The sequence below is a fragment of the Physcomitrium patens genome, chromosome 1 (genome assembly GCF_059467195.1).
Source record: "Physcomitrium patens ecotype Gransden chromosome 1, ASM5946719v1, whole genome shotgun sequence".
Taxonomy (NCBI): Eukaryota; Viridiplantae; Streptophyta; class Bryopsida; order Funariales; family Funariaceae; genus Physcomitrium; species Physcomitrium patens.
Genome location: NC_143410.1, coordinates 27,873,867 through 27,891,513, shown reverse-complemented (window position 1 = coordinate 27,891,513; position 17,647 = coordinate 27,873,867). Strand labels below are relative to the sequence as shown.

The 17,647-nt window shown below is 32.1% G+C and overlaps 3 protein-coding genes across 7 annotated transcripts; 2 read left to right on the top strand and 1 right to left on the bottom strand.

Annotated features, from left to right (window-relative positions):
• The first annotated feature begins 480 nt into the window (after nucleotides 1-480).
• On the top strand, nucleotides 481-1,540 carry LOC112279125 (uncharacterized). The gene is made up of 2 exons (XM_024513267.3): nucleotides 481-673; nucleotides 1,104-1,540. The coding sequence occupies exons 1-2, from the start codon at nucleotides 550-552 to the stop codon at nucleotides 1,286-1,288; spliced, it is 309 nt and encodes a 102-aa protein (XP_024369035.2). The 5' UTR covers nucleotides 481-549; the 3' UTR covers nucleotides 1,289-1,540.
• A 10,137-nt stretch (nucleotides 1,541-11,677) lies between these two features.
• Nucleotides 11,678-13,691, top strand: LOC112291214 (putative inactive purple acid phosphatase 16). The gene is given in 6 exon segments (XM_024538383.3): nucleotides 11,678-12,036; nucleotides 12,038-12,084; nucleotides 12,172-12,339; nucleotides 12,454-12,727; nucleotides 12,891-13,065; nucleotides 13,199-13,691. Coding segments are annotated over 6 exon segments (1,137 nt in total). The 5' UTR covers nucleotides 11,678-11,776; the 3' UTR covers nucleotides 13,412-13,691.
• Nucleotides 13,584-17,215, bottom strand: LOC112291285 (formyltetrahydrofolate deformylase 1, mitochondrial). 5 transcript variants are annotated; one of them, XM_024538508.3, is made up of 8 exons: nucleotides 16,783-17,215; nucleotides 16,328-16,452; nucleotides 16,025-16,175; nucleotides 15,861-15,934; nucleotides 15,351-15,528; nucleotides 14,712-14,810; nucleotides 14,393-14,479; nucleotides 13,584-14,173 (listed from the first exon to the last, which is right to left on the bottom strand). In XM_024538508.3, exons 1-8 carry the CDS (start codon nucleotides 16,984-16,986, stop codon nucleotides 14,024-14,026), a joined length of 1,068 nt encoding a protein of 355 aa, XP_024394276.1. In that variant the 5' UTR covers nucleotides 16,987-17,215; the 3' UTR covers nucleotides 13,584-14,023. The 5 variants fall into 5 exon arrangements, with proteins under 5 accessions (XP_024394276.1, XP_024394370.1, XP_024394459.1 ...); XM_024538602.3 differs by having other exon boundaries at nucleotides 15,351-15,510; XM_024538691.3 differs by having other exon boundaries at nucleotides 16,025-16,116; nucleotides 16,328-16,382; nucleotides 16,783-17,102.
• Nucleotides 17,216-17,647: the final 432 nt, after the last annotated feature.

The following is a 17,647-nucleotide window of genomic DNA, read 5'->3' as shown; positions in this document are numbered from 1 at the left end:
ATCAGATTTTCAACTTGTATTTTTCTAAAAGAAACATCCCCATCTTGTGAATATATGATCGGGTTTTAACGATGGTCATATGACACACCGGAAGTTAGATAAAATCATGCCTCTTGTTGTGAATCAGCAGGCGCCACAGACACCGCAACGACCAAGCCTGCGGGTAAATCAGCAAAACTAACCCACAAAACAGGGAAAATTGGTAAGAAAGCTGTGGTCGTCGAAGATTCACCCCACACTGGCACACCCCACCTCACGTTGACCTGATAATATTCAATAACATTTGCTATATGTAAGCGCTGCATCAGAAAACCCCGGCTTGTAAACGGGCAAAACGGAGCGCAAGTTGCTTGAAGCAAGGATTCTGCGCGAAATAGACGGAGGAGGAAGTGGGGAGGAAGAAGAGTCTTAGAGCGATGAGGTGGCTTTGCAGGCGTACTTAAGGTAAGTCAAACAGGTTGTTTCATGTTGCCGATTGTCTTCACTGCCTGTTCGACTCTCTCTGTCTGTGCCTTCGATCGAGTATCCGCCACTGCACCGCACGAGGCTATGGCATCCGGTCGCAGTGCTCTCGCACTGCTCTGCGTCTGCAGTTCCCTCTGCTTCTTGTTCCTTGCCGGTGTCAACGCCGCTGACGTCGTGACTGAACAGACTCCGAAAACGGACCTTGCAGGTACCGCATTCCGTGCACCTGGAGTGTGTCGTTTGTCCGTCACCGGGTTCTAGTCCTTTTCGTCTCAGTACGTCCGGTGACTGCCGTTTTTTCTACTTGAATGTGGTTGCTTGTTGCATGGTTTCACTGCTCGACTCTGGAGGGCATGTACAGTTTCGAGAATCGCTGGAATAAGAAATGAGCGAAAGTGTTGTCCCCTAGTTTACAGAAGTGTTTCGTTCTTCTTAGTAGGGCTCAACATAGGCTTCTTCGTCGTTTGCGTCTATGTCATCTCTTGAACTACGTGGGTGGTCTTGTAATGACTGTTGGCTCAGGGTGCCTACTTCTCCATCGATCGTTTTGTTCGGTTACGCAGACAGTTCGATAGAGATTCCTTTCGTGCTTAGATTTTTTCTGAAGTCTTGTGCTGAAAGCTTGTTGTTGTGTGCAGCATCGTCGAAGGAATATTACTTTCGAGGTAACCCTACCATGGTTGCCACGGAAACAACCACTGAGGTCTCAGAGAGCGAACCCTCAATCAAGGACGTAGAATCTATTGAACGTCGTGAGTTGGAATTTCATATAATGATGGATTACACTCCATCTGCGAACTGCAAAAAGAACTGCATTCCTTAGAGGCTATCTCAGCTGTATCTGTTTCGTGACTCGTTGACTAGTGTTCAGAGTAAACCAGCCGTAGGTTCTCTCGCACCCCCACGTTGTGCGAAGTAGAACTTAGAGGGGAACTTTTCAGATAGGGTATTTCTTAGCGCAGAACCTTGATGTGCAAGTCGCTTCAGGATGTCATGCTGTCATATCTGAAGAAAAGTGGCCAATTGCAGCGTGAACCTCGTTTTGTACATAATATCATGACATCTCATTCGTTAATGCTATGTGTTTGTCTGGGTATTGACAATAGTGGTCTGGTTGATTCTTTTAGAGATGACTGGACTAAGGTTTCATGATGTTGATGGTGTGAAGCAGCGTGTAATATCTGATGCTGTGAACTTCGTGTTCACAGGACTGCTTTCACCCAAGGTTTTTGGACATGTTCATATACTTGCAATTTTCATTATTATCTTTAATCTACATCGTGGAAAAATGCAATAAAAAAATTAGGAATACTGTGCTATAGTCTTTTTTCACTGTAAAGAAGCATCATTCAACATTATTATCAGATTCGTTGTCTAACAATATGTTACATGTCATCTAACGTCTTCTCTAACTCCGTCACTCGTCTACTTTTCTCCCCGTTCAAATTCCATAATCTACATCTTCCATCATGCTAACGTAGAACGGACACATATTCGTTGACATGTAACTGATAAAATTAGACGATACTTTTCTCTGCTTGCAGTAAGTACTTTTCCCCAAGCTCTTATCCTTATCACCACGTGCGTAATTAGACTAACGAATTGCAAAACAAGTGAACATTCTTTGACATCTAACCGTTGCAGCGGGTATCAGCCAATAAAGAAAACTATGCACATAATCGTTCACATGCGCGTCATCGAAAGCTGCGGCGTCTCCGTGGGCGAAGCCTGCGCTAATAAGATGGACGTATTTGAAAACATCATAGTCCGCCCCGTTCTGTCCTGGTCACAAAGGCCTAACACTGATAACACGAAGCCAACGATTGGCAAGGAAGAGGAATTGCTTTTGCTTTCTCGTCTTTAAGATAGCGCCAATATGCCAGTTCTATTAAAGTAACTGATAATTGCCCACTTGGCAAATTGATCCCAAGTGACACTGCAATTCTACAGAATCCTTTCAGAAAAGAAACTGAATGAATCAGGTTGAAATCGAATGAATCAAATTTTTGGAGTTAGGAGCTGCTAGATCTAAAATCAGTTGGAAAGCGGGAAATTCTGCCACTTCTCCCGTCAGTGTAACATCTAGTACCGAGATCCAATGCTCTCATTTCCATGTAGTGCGTCAATCAGCAAATGTCCAACGATTTCTCACTTCGCTCGTTATTATCCAGAGGTGGAAAGATGTGAACAACATTTCCATCGCATCAGTGCTGGTTATTCTCATCCGTCAGGACCTGATCAACATGATCCCGATTCGCACACCAAAACTAGAGATATAGGAGCAAAAATGTTAGCTGGGTAGGGGCGGCAAAGGTCCAACTCCTAAGGTCAGTTACACCACATTTTATGTGTCGTAACCTTAAAGAAGGATGATCTTGTAACCCTTGTGGGTCGCCACGTAACTGAGCTTTTCTGCTGGGGGTGCCGATGACTGCACTGCCAATAAACCCAATTTAGCAACGAAGAGGCAAGATCCCAGTTGGGGACCACCACTCCAGTCTCACAAGTAAGCTACTAACGCTGAATGGAGAGATGTGTTCGAGCAGAAGAAACAGCGCTGGACAAATGGCGCCGATGCACGTCAAGAGAGACAATCTCGTGAGTAGATACTGGAATATATTTTGTGCTCTTCACAATCCTGCATGTGGCATCCAAGCAGTGGGTGCATTTGGTTACTGTTGACTTTCAGGTTTGTTTTCTTGATGTGTATTTTTTTAAATTATTATTGTTATTATTATTTATTGGAGCATTAGGGTCAACTCCTGATGTCAACTTCATTGTTGGCTGATTAGTAGTATAAACGATACAAGTTGGGACTAATGTTTTTTGAGGCTCTAGATTTGAGTGACAGATACAAATCTTAAGTGATGGAGAGTAATTCCGTTCAAAGGAGGTGGCTGAATAAAATATGTTGATTTCATCTTTCCAAACCTCAAATTTTCTAATTCTTTAAAATATTTTAATTCATATTTTTAGCACCTACAAATTACATTAAATGTTTTGTTTATTTTTTTGTGATAATGCAACAATCAAGCAAAGTCACATAGATTATTTTTTAAAGATATCTTATTCACCCTATAAATATCTTAAGATCATCATGTTACACTTTTGAATATTTAGGTAATTTTTGTTTTCAAAAGTTAAAAACTTACATACATGTATAAGTACAAATGTTTTTATCATCTATCTAATTGCTAATGTATTTGAGGTTGTTTTAAGATTAAAAAAATCGAGTCCAGTATTCGATATGAACTGGTTAAAAAAATGATGTAAGATCTAAGTTCTCATCATGTGTTTTTTTTTTTTTTTTTTTTTTTAATTATTTATTTATTTATATAGAAATTCTTTGCAATATTTTATGTAATCTTTGCAACCTTTGAAGAATCTTTATTTGATAAAATTGACGTAAACAATACAAACTACAATAAGGTGTCTTATTACCAGAGTCCACTTGATTAGGATGAATCAAATAAAGCACTAGTATTTTAAAATTCATTACTTTTTTAATTAAAAAAATCTACCGTTTTAAAGTTTAATTATTATTTTTAAAAATTATATATATATATATATATATATATATATATTATTGGATCACTTTCACAAATCTTTTTCTACCTAAGAAAGCTAAGACATGCAAGACCACTACAATATTAAAGCCTATAGACTTTACTAATTATTAATCAATATTACAGCTATATTATAGATAAGACTATAGGCTTTAATATTATTAAAAAAATATTTAATTTGATTTTTATATAGATTATCAAAAAATAAAAAAATATTTACCTTGGCAATAAAAAAAAGTGTTATATATAGCTACTTGATAATAAATTTAAGGTTGAATTTTATAATTATTTCTAATATAAATAAAAAGAAAAAAAACTATATTTAAATTTATATTGAATATATATTTTTTTCTTTTAGAGATGGAATATTATTAAAAAAATTAAATTCTTTTCTATTTATAATATATAGTCTTGTTATCTTTTGATAACCAAAATTTGAAATCTTTTGTAGATTCAAAAGAAAAATTTAAAAAACACATTTTTATTATTTTAAAATATCTAATTCAAAAATTATGTATTTTTATTTGAATATGTTTATAAATAAATTATCTTATAGTTTGGTAAAATTATTATCTTAAATTTATTAATATCATACTTTCAGTTTGATTTTATTTGTATATGTGTTTTTTAATTATTATTTTTATTAAATAAAATAAAATTCTTAATTTTAAATAATTAAGAAATAATTTATTTTAAAAATTAAAGATCTAATATATTAAAAATATTAATAAAAATATGATAAATATATAAATAATAATTTCAAAGATAATTTGTTCTACAATATTTAATAAATTTAAATTATTTATTCATTAAAATAATAGTAGTAGTATTAATAATATTGTACATATGTATATTGATAGATTAAATTTCTATTAAATTTAGAATTAGATTCTTTGTGAAAAACAAACATCTAAAGAAAAATCAAAGATAATATTTTTATGTGTCACTTGAAAACAAAGAAAATAAATAAATAAGAAATAGATATAAGATGTTGAAAAAACATTCTATTGCTAAATATAAAAAGATTAGACAATCTTAAAGCTAGAATAGAATATAATAAGATATTGACAAACTTGATGACTATCTTACTTTTGCTTCTATTCATACTATTATTTTATAAATAAGATAACATTATAAGAATTTAAACATCTACTTTCTATTTTAATAAATTTAAAAATATTTCTTAATAAAATTATTATCTATCTATTATGTTTCTGTCTACTTCTATTTATTTGTATTTATTTAAGTGATATAGACATTAGTTATACTATCATCTTTTTGAAAATAATTGATAAAATAAGCAATCAAGTTGTTTTATAAATTGATTAAGTCCACTATTTATTAAATAATACTAGCAATAAATTTTAATCTTTATTCTATACAAAGCTAATTGATAGGTCTTTTGAAAAATTAATAATATTCCATATTCGAATAAAAAGACAACCAAGATATTTGATCATTTTTTGAACCTTCATGATTACCTTCAAACAATACATTTTAAATGCTACAAATAGTAATATATATCTTTAATAGTATCATTAAGAATAAAATATCTCTTCTATGATAGTAATACCAAACATGTTCTATCTTACCATCTATCTGAAAAAAGATACGTATTTCTTAAGGATCTTTATTTTAATTTTAAAAATATGAAGGTTTGGACAATTTAAGTATTTTTTCTACCTTTTTTTCAAGTAAAAACACTTAATATAAAATTTTCTACTATTGATTCTTTATCTTACATAAAAATTTCTAAAATTTGATCATTATTTTTTTTTCTTGCTTTGTATCATATTATTATAAATGATTGGTCTATATTAGTGTCACCAATATATCTTAATTAGTGAAATTATTAAAATTTTAATTTTAAATTATTTAAATATAAAAATTATTATAATTAGTTTTTTTAATATTTTAATATTTATTAGAATTTAGTAATGTTAATAGGATATAAGAGTCTTATAAAAAAAATTTAAGAATAGAATCATAGTAAGTCTTAGTAGCAATTATCTTAGTTGGTTTAATAATTTAGTTTATTATTAAGTATTAATATTTAATTATTAAGACCAATATCTATATTTTTCTTCTATCTACATGTAATTCTTATAAAAAAACTATAAATACTAATTAGTAGTGAATAAAAATATGAAAAAGAACTTCATATCTTTTTAATTATTTATATTGTAAATATAATTTTTAATTAGTTTAAATTTATTTAATTACTATTTTTTTATCAAGATAAGAAAATATAGTTTTGAATTAATACTAATATTATAAAAGATTACAATAATTTTTAGAATTTACTCAGAATTAATTTAGGGAGTTGTTGAGAAAATATCAAGACTTTATTAAAATTGAATTTTACCATTTAAGGAGCTAGTATGAAGAAATAGAACAAGATTTGAAGGCCATACAAGGTTTTTAAGCTGATATGGTGTTTTTAAATACCATATTAAAGTTAAAAATGCCAAAAAAATAATTCTACTAATAGAAAATGAGAAGACTAATAAATAGTTTAGTCCTTGAAGGAAGGAAGGTGCAAAAGTTCTATATGGATTGTAGCACTTTGGATATAGATAAGAAGATAAGACTAAGGCATCAAGGCCTCTCTAAAACACCTTTATATATTACATGTGAGCCTTCGTAAGCTCAAACTCTTGATTTATGAACAAGTTATTTTTGAAGTAAAATATTTTCACTTAATATTTTAATTATTTATTAACCATCTTCAAACCTTTATAATTCATTCATAGTAAATTGGATTTATATTTTTTTATGTCATTAAAAAGATAATAAAATTATTTTTATAAAATTATTTTTTAATTTTTTAATTTAATTTTTATTGAATAAAAAATAATTGAATAGATTATAAATTTAGAATTTAATTTTATATCTTCACATTCTTTGTTACAAACTTCCAATAAGAAGATTTTAAAAATATTTTAAAAATATTCTATCAAATTTTAGAAGGTTTCAAAAGATTTAAAAAATATTTTAATGAGAGGTTTTAAAAGATTTCAAAATATTTTTATAGAATATTTTAAAAGGTTCTAAAAATATTTTTATAGAATATCTTAAAAGGTTCTAAAAATATTCTTAGAATATTTTAATAGATTTTAGTTAGTTTTAGGAGGATTAAAGATATTATTATATTTGATAATTCAAGTTTTTTTGAACCAATTTGTGCAGTATTAGCTAAGGACTCATTAATTTTTAATATCAAGCAACATCATAACAATGAAAAGTTTAAATTCATGGAAGATCATTTGTATTTTAAAGATTATTTATATATTCCAATTTTTATTTTTTAGATTCAAACTATTGAAATTAGCATATAAATTCTCCTTACTGTATTTTAAATAAAAGAATATTTGTCAATTTCTTGCTAACTATGTGCATTAATGTTTTTTTTGGTAAAAAATAAAAACATCTATACAATGTATCTAACAAGGTTTTTTCAATTTTTCAATTTTTTTGAAACAATATATAATATTACATAGAAATTTAAATATAAATATATTTTAATATGCTTGAAAATGATTCAAAACACTTAATAATATAAGATAATTTTAATTCTTATAACTAGTGTAAAAAATAATTGAATTAGAAGTGCTTTTTAGATAACAATGCCATTCTTGACATAAGTTCATAAGAGCCAAAAGATTTATATTATAAATTTCTATTTAAAAATAATTTCTAGTTGTTGTGTATTTTAAAAAAATATATTATTTAAATTTATTTATAATAAAGTGAAATAAAGAGAATATTTATTTATTTTATTTATTAATAAATAAATTTTAAAATTTAAATAACATAAAATATAAGGTATATTGAAAGTTGCTATCATATCTTGGAATATTATATTTTTATTTTTTACTATTCTAAGTTATCTTGACTTATAAGTTTATAATTCTAAACTTATATATAAGTTTAAAGTAAAAACTAAAAGACTTTTTTCATAAATATGTTATAATATTTTGTAAATTTTAGTTTTTTTTGAAAAATATGCATTCTTATTACAGTTTTCTAATACATAATAGTTGGTGTCCTGTTAGACCTAGTTTATAAAATATTATTTACGATGATATATTCCAAATACTTAGCTTCAATTATCTTTACTTTAAACTCTTTTATATATATATATATATATATATATATATTCTTAGCATATAATCTTGTATTTTTTTAGTTTTTTTAATATAAGAAAAAAATTATTCATATATTTCCATGTTCTTTAAGAAGATAAATATTTTATCCTAATAGAAAAAAATAATAAGAATCAAAAAAAATTTACAAAATTTATCATTTTTTAAAAATTAAATATAAAAAATAGTTCTTTAATTTTTATAAAGGAATTAAAAATTAGTCCTATATGTAGTTGATTATTTTAAGGATAAATTGTTGAATTATAAAATTTATGTTTCAAAAAATATATAAATATTTTTTTTCTTGAGTATATCTTAGTATTCTTTATATTCTTATAGGACTTTTCTACAACCCCTATTTGAGTGATGATTTGGTGTTATATTGATAAAGAATGCATTTATTATTTTGTTTCTCATATAAATATGCTTGTTCTAAAACAGAATGATTAATCTTTAATCATATAAGACACACTTCTTGTTTTGATTTCTTTTTAGATAAAACAAGAAGAAAAGTAAAAGTACAAGTTATCCATCTACTTAAAGATTGTTTTTCTTTTTTCTATTTTTAATAAATCTAAAATAGTAGATTTGGTTGGAAATTTTATAAACATTTAATGATATATATATTTTTTTATCTTTAATAACTACTTCTAATAGTAAAGCTATATAAAGACATTGCTAAAAGATAAAGGAGATTTTATCTATGACTTCTTTATTTACACGTTTAAAGTCTTACACCAAAAATATCTTATAATAGTTAGCAATTTTTTTATAAAAAAAAAAAACAAAAAAAGACGCCAAAATATATTTATGAAAATATAGAACTTGTAGGTTTTTAGATCCTATACAAACGTATCCATATATATATATATATATATATATATAAAATAATACAATAAACTTCACATTATGATATTATATAAGAATTTAGCAAGAGTGTTTTTATTATAGCTAATTTAACTTATTTTTGGATGTTTTATTTTTTATAATTATAATTATTGATTTGTAATTATGCCTTATGTTAAATCAATATTAAATGGTGAATTTTAACATTTTACAATATACATACAATCATTATTCTAAGTATCCAATTTTTTATTTTTATTATTATATATATATATATATATATATATATATAATTGAAAGAAATGTATATTGTATAAAATCAATGTACATATCTTTCATATTTAATTGTGTAACTTGACTAATATAAGTAACAATCAGAAAGATTATAAAAATATAAAAGTATTATCATACAATTTTTTGCTTGAAGTTTAAAAGGTTTATTTTTTCATATGACAAAAAAATTATTTTTGTGACTTAATTCTTAAAGATTGAATATAACAAATAACTATTTTTACATCATATGTTGCAATTTAAAAAAATCAAGCATACCATTATTTCACTCATCACCAATTGATAATTGTCAAAATTTTGATGGATATGCAATCACAACAAATTTAATTCTTGTGAAATCCAAAAAAAATTGGTAATATGAAATTTTGTTATTTTATTTTTATATAAATAAAAGAAAATTAGTAGAAAAGCATCCAAAATTTTTAATATAAGAACTTATAGTTTTAAATTATTTAAAAAAAATCAAATAAAGGTATTTAATAATATATTATTTAAATGCTTAGATTGGATAAGAAAGATGGTATGACTTAGCAATAAGTTGTACTTAGTTAATAAATCTTTAAATTTTGGATCTAATACCATCAAAAGTCACTAAGAAATTAACTCGTTGTTTTCTAAATAATATAAGTATATTTCTAAAAAATCACTTAAGATAATAAAATTATTGAAGAAATTTTTATTATTTCTATGTCTTTTTAATTAATAACTTTAAATATTAGTTAAGGTAGTAGATAATGCTGATTTATAATAAGCATCAAATTTCTTATTTTTTCATATATGTATATATATGTATAAAAATATATGTGTGATGGTACATTCTTTCTTTTTATTTATTTTTCTTTAATTAAAAAAATTAATATTAATAAAAAAATATCAAAAAAATTAAATTAGAAGGAGAAAATTTGAAACCTTCACAATAATTTAATTTAAAATAAATAAAATGGTGGTCCACTCTTTATTAAGATTTATTAAGTTCTTACATTATGCATGCTAATCTTGTCAAACTATTAAGGACATGAATCCACACAAGCATTTTTAATGTCAAAAAATTTATATATAATTGATAAGAAAGAAAAATAACAAAGAAGTGATATAGGCTAGAATAACTATTGCTAAATACAAAGAAATTTAGAGGGTCTTGAAAAAATACTAGAATACAAGAAAAGAACTAAGAAGAGTGATGATGGCTTTAGTCTTACCTCTACACAATACTAGCTACAAAGAAGGCCATGTAGAAGCTCTTTATGGACTACAAAGCCTGTTGCATATATGCTTAAGTTGTAAATTGTTTCTATAGAGATTTTTTGAGTCAAGAAAATTTGAAGAGAAGATTCAATAGCTACATGGTACATCAAAAAGATTCTATAGATCTGATTAATGATTAAGATTCTATCTAAATATTTCTTGAGAAAGACATTATCCACATAAAATATTTATATTGGCTACTGTTTATTTATTTATTTATTTATTTATAGTTTAAGTAAAACACACATTTGTTACATGTATAGCTAATGTTCCTTGCATCTTTATGTTGACCTTTCTTTCTTTATTCTTGCAAAAATCAATTTAGATAAAATAAAAAGAAATAAGAATAATTTTATGTTTCCTTTCAATTACTAAATTTCTTATATACTATATTTCACAACCATCCATCTAATAAATTATTTTTTGTGATCAATTGCTCTAAACTAATTTATTAGAATCCACCTTCACTCACTCTTTTCAGAACATATTTCCAGTTGTAAGTTTTACAATATTCAAATTTTATGAATAAAAATAAATAAATTTGAAAAATTTAACATAAAATGTTATATCTTTATTGGTTATAGACGTTGAGGTTTAATATTTCAAAGTTAGAACCTTCATATAACAAGCATGCATAACTTTTGGAGGTTCTATGTTCTATTTTTGTTTGTTCTAGAATCTTCTTTGCTTCAACTATCAAGAATGAATATCTGATCTAGTAAAAACACACCATTTTAATTCCATAAATTTTACTCATAGTCATCAACTTAATCTCTCCTCACTTGAAATATTTTTTTTAGATGAAAAATATCAACTAAAATTCACATGAAATCCATGCAAGATGTTTTCAAAGTCAAAAATCAACTATTCAAATCTAATATTTTTTTTATTTCTAAAAAATTGAATAATTAAATCCAATCATAAATTTTTCCTCTGCATAAAAGCTACACATGATTATCGAGAAATAATTGAATAAACAATTCTTCTCAACACCAACTCTACCTTGCGGCGAAGAAAGCGTGACGTGAGTTGCTCAGGAATATGATTCGGGATCGAGGAAAGTGCGTCGGTTCGTGATGCGATCGATCGTCGGACACTGCGACTGGAGTAGCGGCCGGATCACGTCTTTGCGGAATTTCGGCAGATGAGTACCATTGAGAGGCGCAATTTCAGAGGCATGTGCATCAATTTCACACCGTGTATCGTAGTGTCGCCGAAATGGGAACTGAAAATGAGCAAGAGGCTCGTCTGGGCATTCTGGCGACATGCTTTTGCGTATGGGTTGTGGTCGCTTGCGAGGTGGATGCAGCAAAGCTCGATGGTAGCACTGATGACCAGGATGCAACGCAATTTTCAGCGAGAATTGAATTGCCGGGATTCCGCCTCCGTTTCAAAGACGGCGCATCTGCGTTCAAGATCGCCATCTTCGCCGACCTGCACTACGGGGAAAATGCTTGGGACGATTGGGGGCCTCGGCAAGAATTCCACGAGTGTTCAATCCTTCCTGCTGAATCGCGAAAGCCCAGGTGAGCGTAGACTGGATTTCTCGTGGATTTTTCACGTCATTTGGATGCATCTCTTGGAGTTTCACAGACGGAAGTGTTTATTTACAGACTTTGTTGTGTACCTCGGGGATGTGATAACTGCAAACAACCTCCCTTACCATGACGCAACTGTGCATTGGCGAGAAGCAATTGGGCCAGCAGTGCAGATGGACATCCCATTCGCTTCAGTGTTTGGGAATCATGACGACGCGCCCTTTGAATGGGATCCAGATTCAGGTGCGCCTGATTCTTTCAGCTTATATATCCAATACACGCAATTTCTAAATCCTGCCATTGTTTCCAGGACTGTGAGTAGGTCTGATTTGCTAGTACGGCTGTCCCTTCAATCAGGCATACCTCCTGATGCACCCAAGCAAACAACATCACGGAAGGAGCTAATGGAGTTCGACACAAGCTTGCCCTCTTCATTCTCTTTAGCAGGACCAAATACGCTATGGCCCAGTGTTTCCAACTACGTCATCCCCATCACTTCTTCAGGCGGTACAATGACAGTTGCAATAATGTATTTTCTGGATTCTGGCGGTGGCTCAATGTCGGAGGTCATTTCGGCGCATCAAGCTGCTTGGTTCACAGCCACCGCTTCTGAGATCAACCCCGACGCATCGTATGAATTTTCAGCTTGAAGACGGTGACATTGGGTTGCGTATGCGAATTCTATCTTCCATTTCGTTCCTTCAAATTGATTATTTTAAATTCTTCGATTGTGAAGACTGAGTTTCAGAGCTAATGGAAACAGTGATTGATTCATTTCGCACTTGGTGATCCAGAATCCCTGAACTTGTGTTCTGGCATATACCAAGAATCGCGTATAAGCAAGCCGGACCCGGAGCAAATATACCGATCGAAGCTCCTTGCGTTGGGTCTATCAACGACGAGAAAATTGCCCCACAGGAAACTGAGGGTGGCATCATGAATGTTCTCCTGACCCGCAAGTCAGTCAAGGTATTTTGATAATATTCTTCTGAAAATTCTGCATCGCAATTTGAGCCACGGTTGTCAATCTCAGGTTCTTACACTAGTTTGGCTTCCTTCATGATGTGACTAATTTGTAATGCCACGCAAATTTCAAGTATAGGCAGTCCTTGTAGGACATAACCACGGACTCGATTGGTGTTGTCCTTACCACAACCTGCAACTCTGCTGCTCGAGGCATACCGGTTATGGTGGCTATGGCACATGGAAACGAGGAGCACGGTTTGTGGAGATAATGCAGGAGCCGACGTTGCGGATCATGACTTCAGTGATCCTAGAGGATGGAAGCGTTGTCTCCGAATTGCAGCTTGTGTGACATGCCGCACTAAGGTAGCGAGGTGGTGGATTGGAGCGCGTCAGAGAGCAAGATTTTCAAACAAATGATGGTGTTCCTTTAAATAGATTTGAAATCGGGGGTTTAACATGAAGTGATACTAAAATAACAGCACACTCTGACCACTATACAAAACGAGACTCCAACCAAAAAGTAAAATGTAGGGTAGCCGACATCATTCACAGCTTGATCATGTAAATACATCAAAGCTGTAATATGATGTAAATGTATTTGTTTCGGTGTGGAATCACAACGTGATATCGTAACTAAGAATTTTAGGAGTAATTCGACTGATTCAAAGAAACCCAAACAATTGAGATCGAGCTATAACAGCTAGTTACTGCACAAAGCTATTTGCGAGTGACTTGTGCAGCTCAACAAGGATGTGAGATCTAGAGAATGTATCAAGAAAAGAGTTGCAGTGGTAAACTAGAAACTACATCCGAGGGCAGGTTAAGACTCTGGTGATTACAGTGATAATTGTAATAATTCTACTCTACAATTTGAAGGGCTGAAATACCTTAAACGTTGAGCACATCTGCTTTTCAGCAGCAAAAGGTAGTGCTTAACGTACATGCTATTTTTCGTCATAATCTAGCAGAAGACAATGGTCTTGTTCGTGCTATATCGCATTATTCGTTGCTCGCAGTAATATTTGATTGCCTTCGCTAGGCACTGCTTCTCAAGATTCTCTGATCTCGTAGCAAACGTATGGAGACTGTCCCTATGTGATACCATATCCACCTGTCCGCCAAAGTGTTAGTAACGGTTCTTTGAAGATTGCGCAGAAATAGCTACTCTGTATACATAAATATACACCATTTGGTGATGCTAAAACATTGGAAACCAAAAGAACTCTCACGATTCTTAAAGAAAGAATACTAGGATACTGTAACAGAAGGAGAACAACACTATCATAGATCATGGCTTCACAGTTGAGTTGATCAACACGTGGTAGCATACCATTTGTTCTATGATGGGACCATCATCAAGTTCCTCAGTGACGAAATGGCTTGTGGCACCTATTAATTTCACTCCAGCTTCATAAGCCTACATTTATAAAGACAATGTCCAATCACACAATCAGTTATTGCGAAATTCAGAAAACTATGAATAATTGTACGAAATTAAAATCAAATAGAGAAAACGGTCTCTGTTAAGTGAGCCCATTCATAAGTTACTGCAGCCTCAGCAATAAAACCCCTGTTCTCCATTGATCTCCACCCGCATTCTGAAAACTCACTTGAGTTGCACAAATAAATGCAAGAACATTCTGCTCAACCTGTCTGTAAGGGTTTGCTCCTTTGAATGAAGGCAAGAGTCCATGATGAATGTTGATGATATCCTTCTTGTACCCTTTCAGAAATGTTGGTGACAAAACCTGTCGAAGAAAGACAATAACATATCATTCTATTAGCTGCAAAGCACTTAAAGAGGTGGTAAAATAGAAGAATCTGAATAAGCGAACGGAAGTACCGTATTTCGAAAGCAGCTGTTCACTTACAAGCGCCAAAGAGGCTGTACACTTCATAATTAAATGCAAATCGAAAAATTCAATTTATTCCTAGACTGAAACATGTCGGTAATGTGACCAGCCTAGGATGAGTCTAAGAAAACAAAACCTTGGGTCAAGCCAGAAGGTTTACTCCCTTTTATAAAACGTATAGAATAAAGACCATTAGCATCAAGAACTTTGACGATACCGTTGTCGTTCACGTTCTTTTTAGCAGAACGAGGAAGACGTATTCAGTGGAATCAGAGGATGATGACGAACACCTCAGATCGCATTCTCATAACTATAGAATGCTTCGGTTGTTGACAACACAATACAAAGCTAAACTACGTTACTCTAGTCTTTGTGTACCATTTGCATACCTATATAATAACCACTTGCGATGATCCAAAAGCGATGATAGAATACCTGCATGTAGCGAGCAAGTACTAGAAAATCGGTGCCTGAGACCAAGTCAAGAATCTCCTCTTCACGCTTATTACCTTTGCTTGTGGGAAGATAATGATATGGTATTCCATGCCTCTCAAGAAATCGTAGGACATGAGTGTTTGGTCCACGATTATGATTGCTGACGAATGTAGTGCACCTGGGTTAGTCCTTTAGTTACATTTAGAGGTCAAGAACACAGTAATATTGAAAAGATTATTGCAGCCTGATCTTACCCACAGGAGAAAATCAGAGGAAAAATTTATGTAAAAAAGAAAAGAAAAAAAGAAGAAGAAAACATGGTATTGCGGGAGTTATAAGAAATTACATATTGTTTACTCGTAAGTTAAAAATAATGTATCATACACAGATAAAAAAGAAAAAAATACTAACTCGAAGACTCAGTATTGAATGCCAATGTTCTTAGTATTTAAATAAGAAGTTCAATGCTCAAGAACTAGAACCGAAAACATGCAATTGACGGCAAAATACCTGATGACACAGCTTAGATTAGCCGGAAGCTCCCCCTCTTGCCATCGGTGCAACAAATCAATCAAGCAATGATCCTACACACCCAGTTCAACACCCTGACTTCTGAGCTTCAGCCTCTTTGGATGCACACAGGAAAAGGAATCTGTCTTGTTCAACTAGCACACCTGCCAGGACGCGAGGACGGCCAGCTTCAAGTCCGGATCGCTTCCTAGAACTCGCACTACGGATTTCTCGGCCTTGAAATGGTGGGCCAGTTCTGCGAAGTCCTCGTCCATGACAGCACGAGGCCACTGCAATGGATTGAATGCAAACTCACTGAACAAAAGCGTGAGCCTAGATCAACAGATGAAGAATCACTCGCATCCTGTCTAACGACATTCATACATTCAACCGAGAGATTCACGTCAGAAAGCTACAGTTTCAAAACCAGAAAGAGAATTTAAGCTCACGAGCTCAGGAGACTTTACCTTCGTGCATAAAAGATTGGAGACTGTTTCTTGTCGTCGAAGTCGATGTAGAGATCTACATTTAGAATATTGGCTCCACGCAATGCAATGCACTTAGAGATCCTAGCAATGATCCCAAGCTGGTCCTAGAACACACCGCGGACAAATAACCATGCCTATGCTTGGATAAAACAAGTCAAAATTTGTAATCTACTGACCCTTGCTAACAAAGCCCATGTACCTATCTACGCTTTCCCTACTGCGATCATGGAAAGAGGATGCCATGTGAGCATTGGTCATAACTGAACACGACATTGGCCGTGACAAAGTTTACGATCTCTCAAAAAGCCCACTAAACGGATAAATTTGAAGAATGTAAATGAGGTTTAGCGAGCAAGAATAAGGGTAATCTCAAAAGAATATGGCAAATCAGAGGGACTGGGTACGAGTATTTGGGAAGCAAATTGATGGCTTACAGCGCATTGAAAGACGTGAACTCCGTGAACCTCGCCCGGAGAACCACCTTCGCATTCTCCTTTGCCTTCATAACACCGGGCACGCCTGGATTCATGCGACCCAATAGCGTTGCAACCATAGCTACGACGCAATTCTCTCAGCAAGCCGAGGCTGCAGCTATTCCTTCTAGCCCAAACGTCTCTCAAAGCCTTCCCAAGTAGCATTATGCCTCGATCACGCACATTCAACCATCCAAAACCCACCCACCCACTCACTCACACCCAACCCTCTCAAACAGAAAACATGAAAAAAATATGATTAAAAACCCTTTGCAAACCTCCAACATCAACTAACGATTTCCAACCCAAGAAGGCAAAACCCAGCAACAAAAACCTCCCAGGAGAACGAATGAGCCACATTCACTACACAGCGAAAACAGTAGAATCTATCGAGGACACCAACTATGAAAATTCCATGACGCATACAGCCCGCTATACTTGCTGACGATTTCATCAGGCGATTCGATGCGACGACGCTGGAGCAGAAATTAAGTCAGCGAGGTTGACACGGGAAAAAAATAAAATAAAAAAATCCGATGATTTATTGCTATTCCACCGCGGGCAACGACACCGTCGCAAATGAAAAGGATCGAAAGACAGCGAATTCCAAGCCTTTCCACCGCCGCGGCGATCGGACCGGGCCGAGCATAGTCTCCCGTGAGAGTCTTGTGGACATTCCTATAACGGGATCAAATCTCCGTGAAACGGTTATCAACTGATCCGGTCAGCAACCAGTGCAGGTCAAGTGCCAACCAAAAATTAACTTATTTTTAAATTGGGTTTTCTTTTTCAATATTTTCATTATTTTTATTTTTCCTTGAACTTA

What these genes read in the sequence shown, in the direction of transcription:
- LOC112291285 (XM_024538508.3), bottom strand. Translation starts at nt 16,986, where the DNA reads ATGCTACTTGGGAAGGCTTTGAGAGACGTTTGGGCTAGAAGGAATAGC. An exon ending in TACTTGCTCGCTACATGCAG is followed by an intron (nt 14,811 to 15,350) that starts GTATTCTATCAT and finishes TTTCTTCGACAG; the next exon opens with GTTTTGTCACCAACATTTCT. An exon ending in GTCCCATCATAGAACAAATG is followed by an intron (nt 14,174 to 14,392) that starts GTATGCTACCAC and finishes TTTGGCGGACAG; the next exon opens with GTGGATATGGTATCACATAG.
- LOC112279125 (XM_024513267.3), top strand. Translation starts at nt 550, where the DNA reads ATGGCATCCGGTCGCAGTGCTCTCGCACTGCTCTGCGTCTGCAGTTCC. An exon ending in TCCGAAAACGGACCTTGCAG is followed by an intron (nt 674 to 1,103) that starts GTACCGCATTCC and finishes TGTTGTGTGCAG; the next exon opens with CATCGTCGAAGGAATATTAC.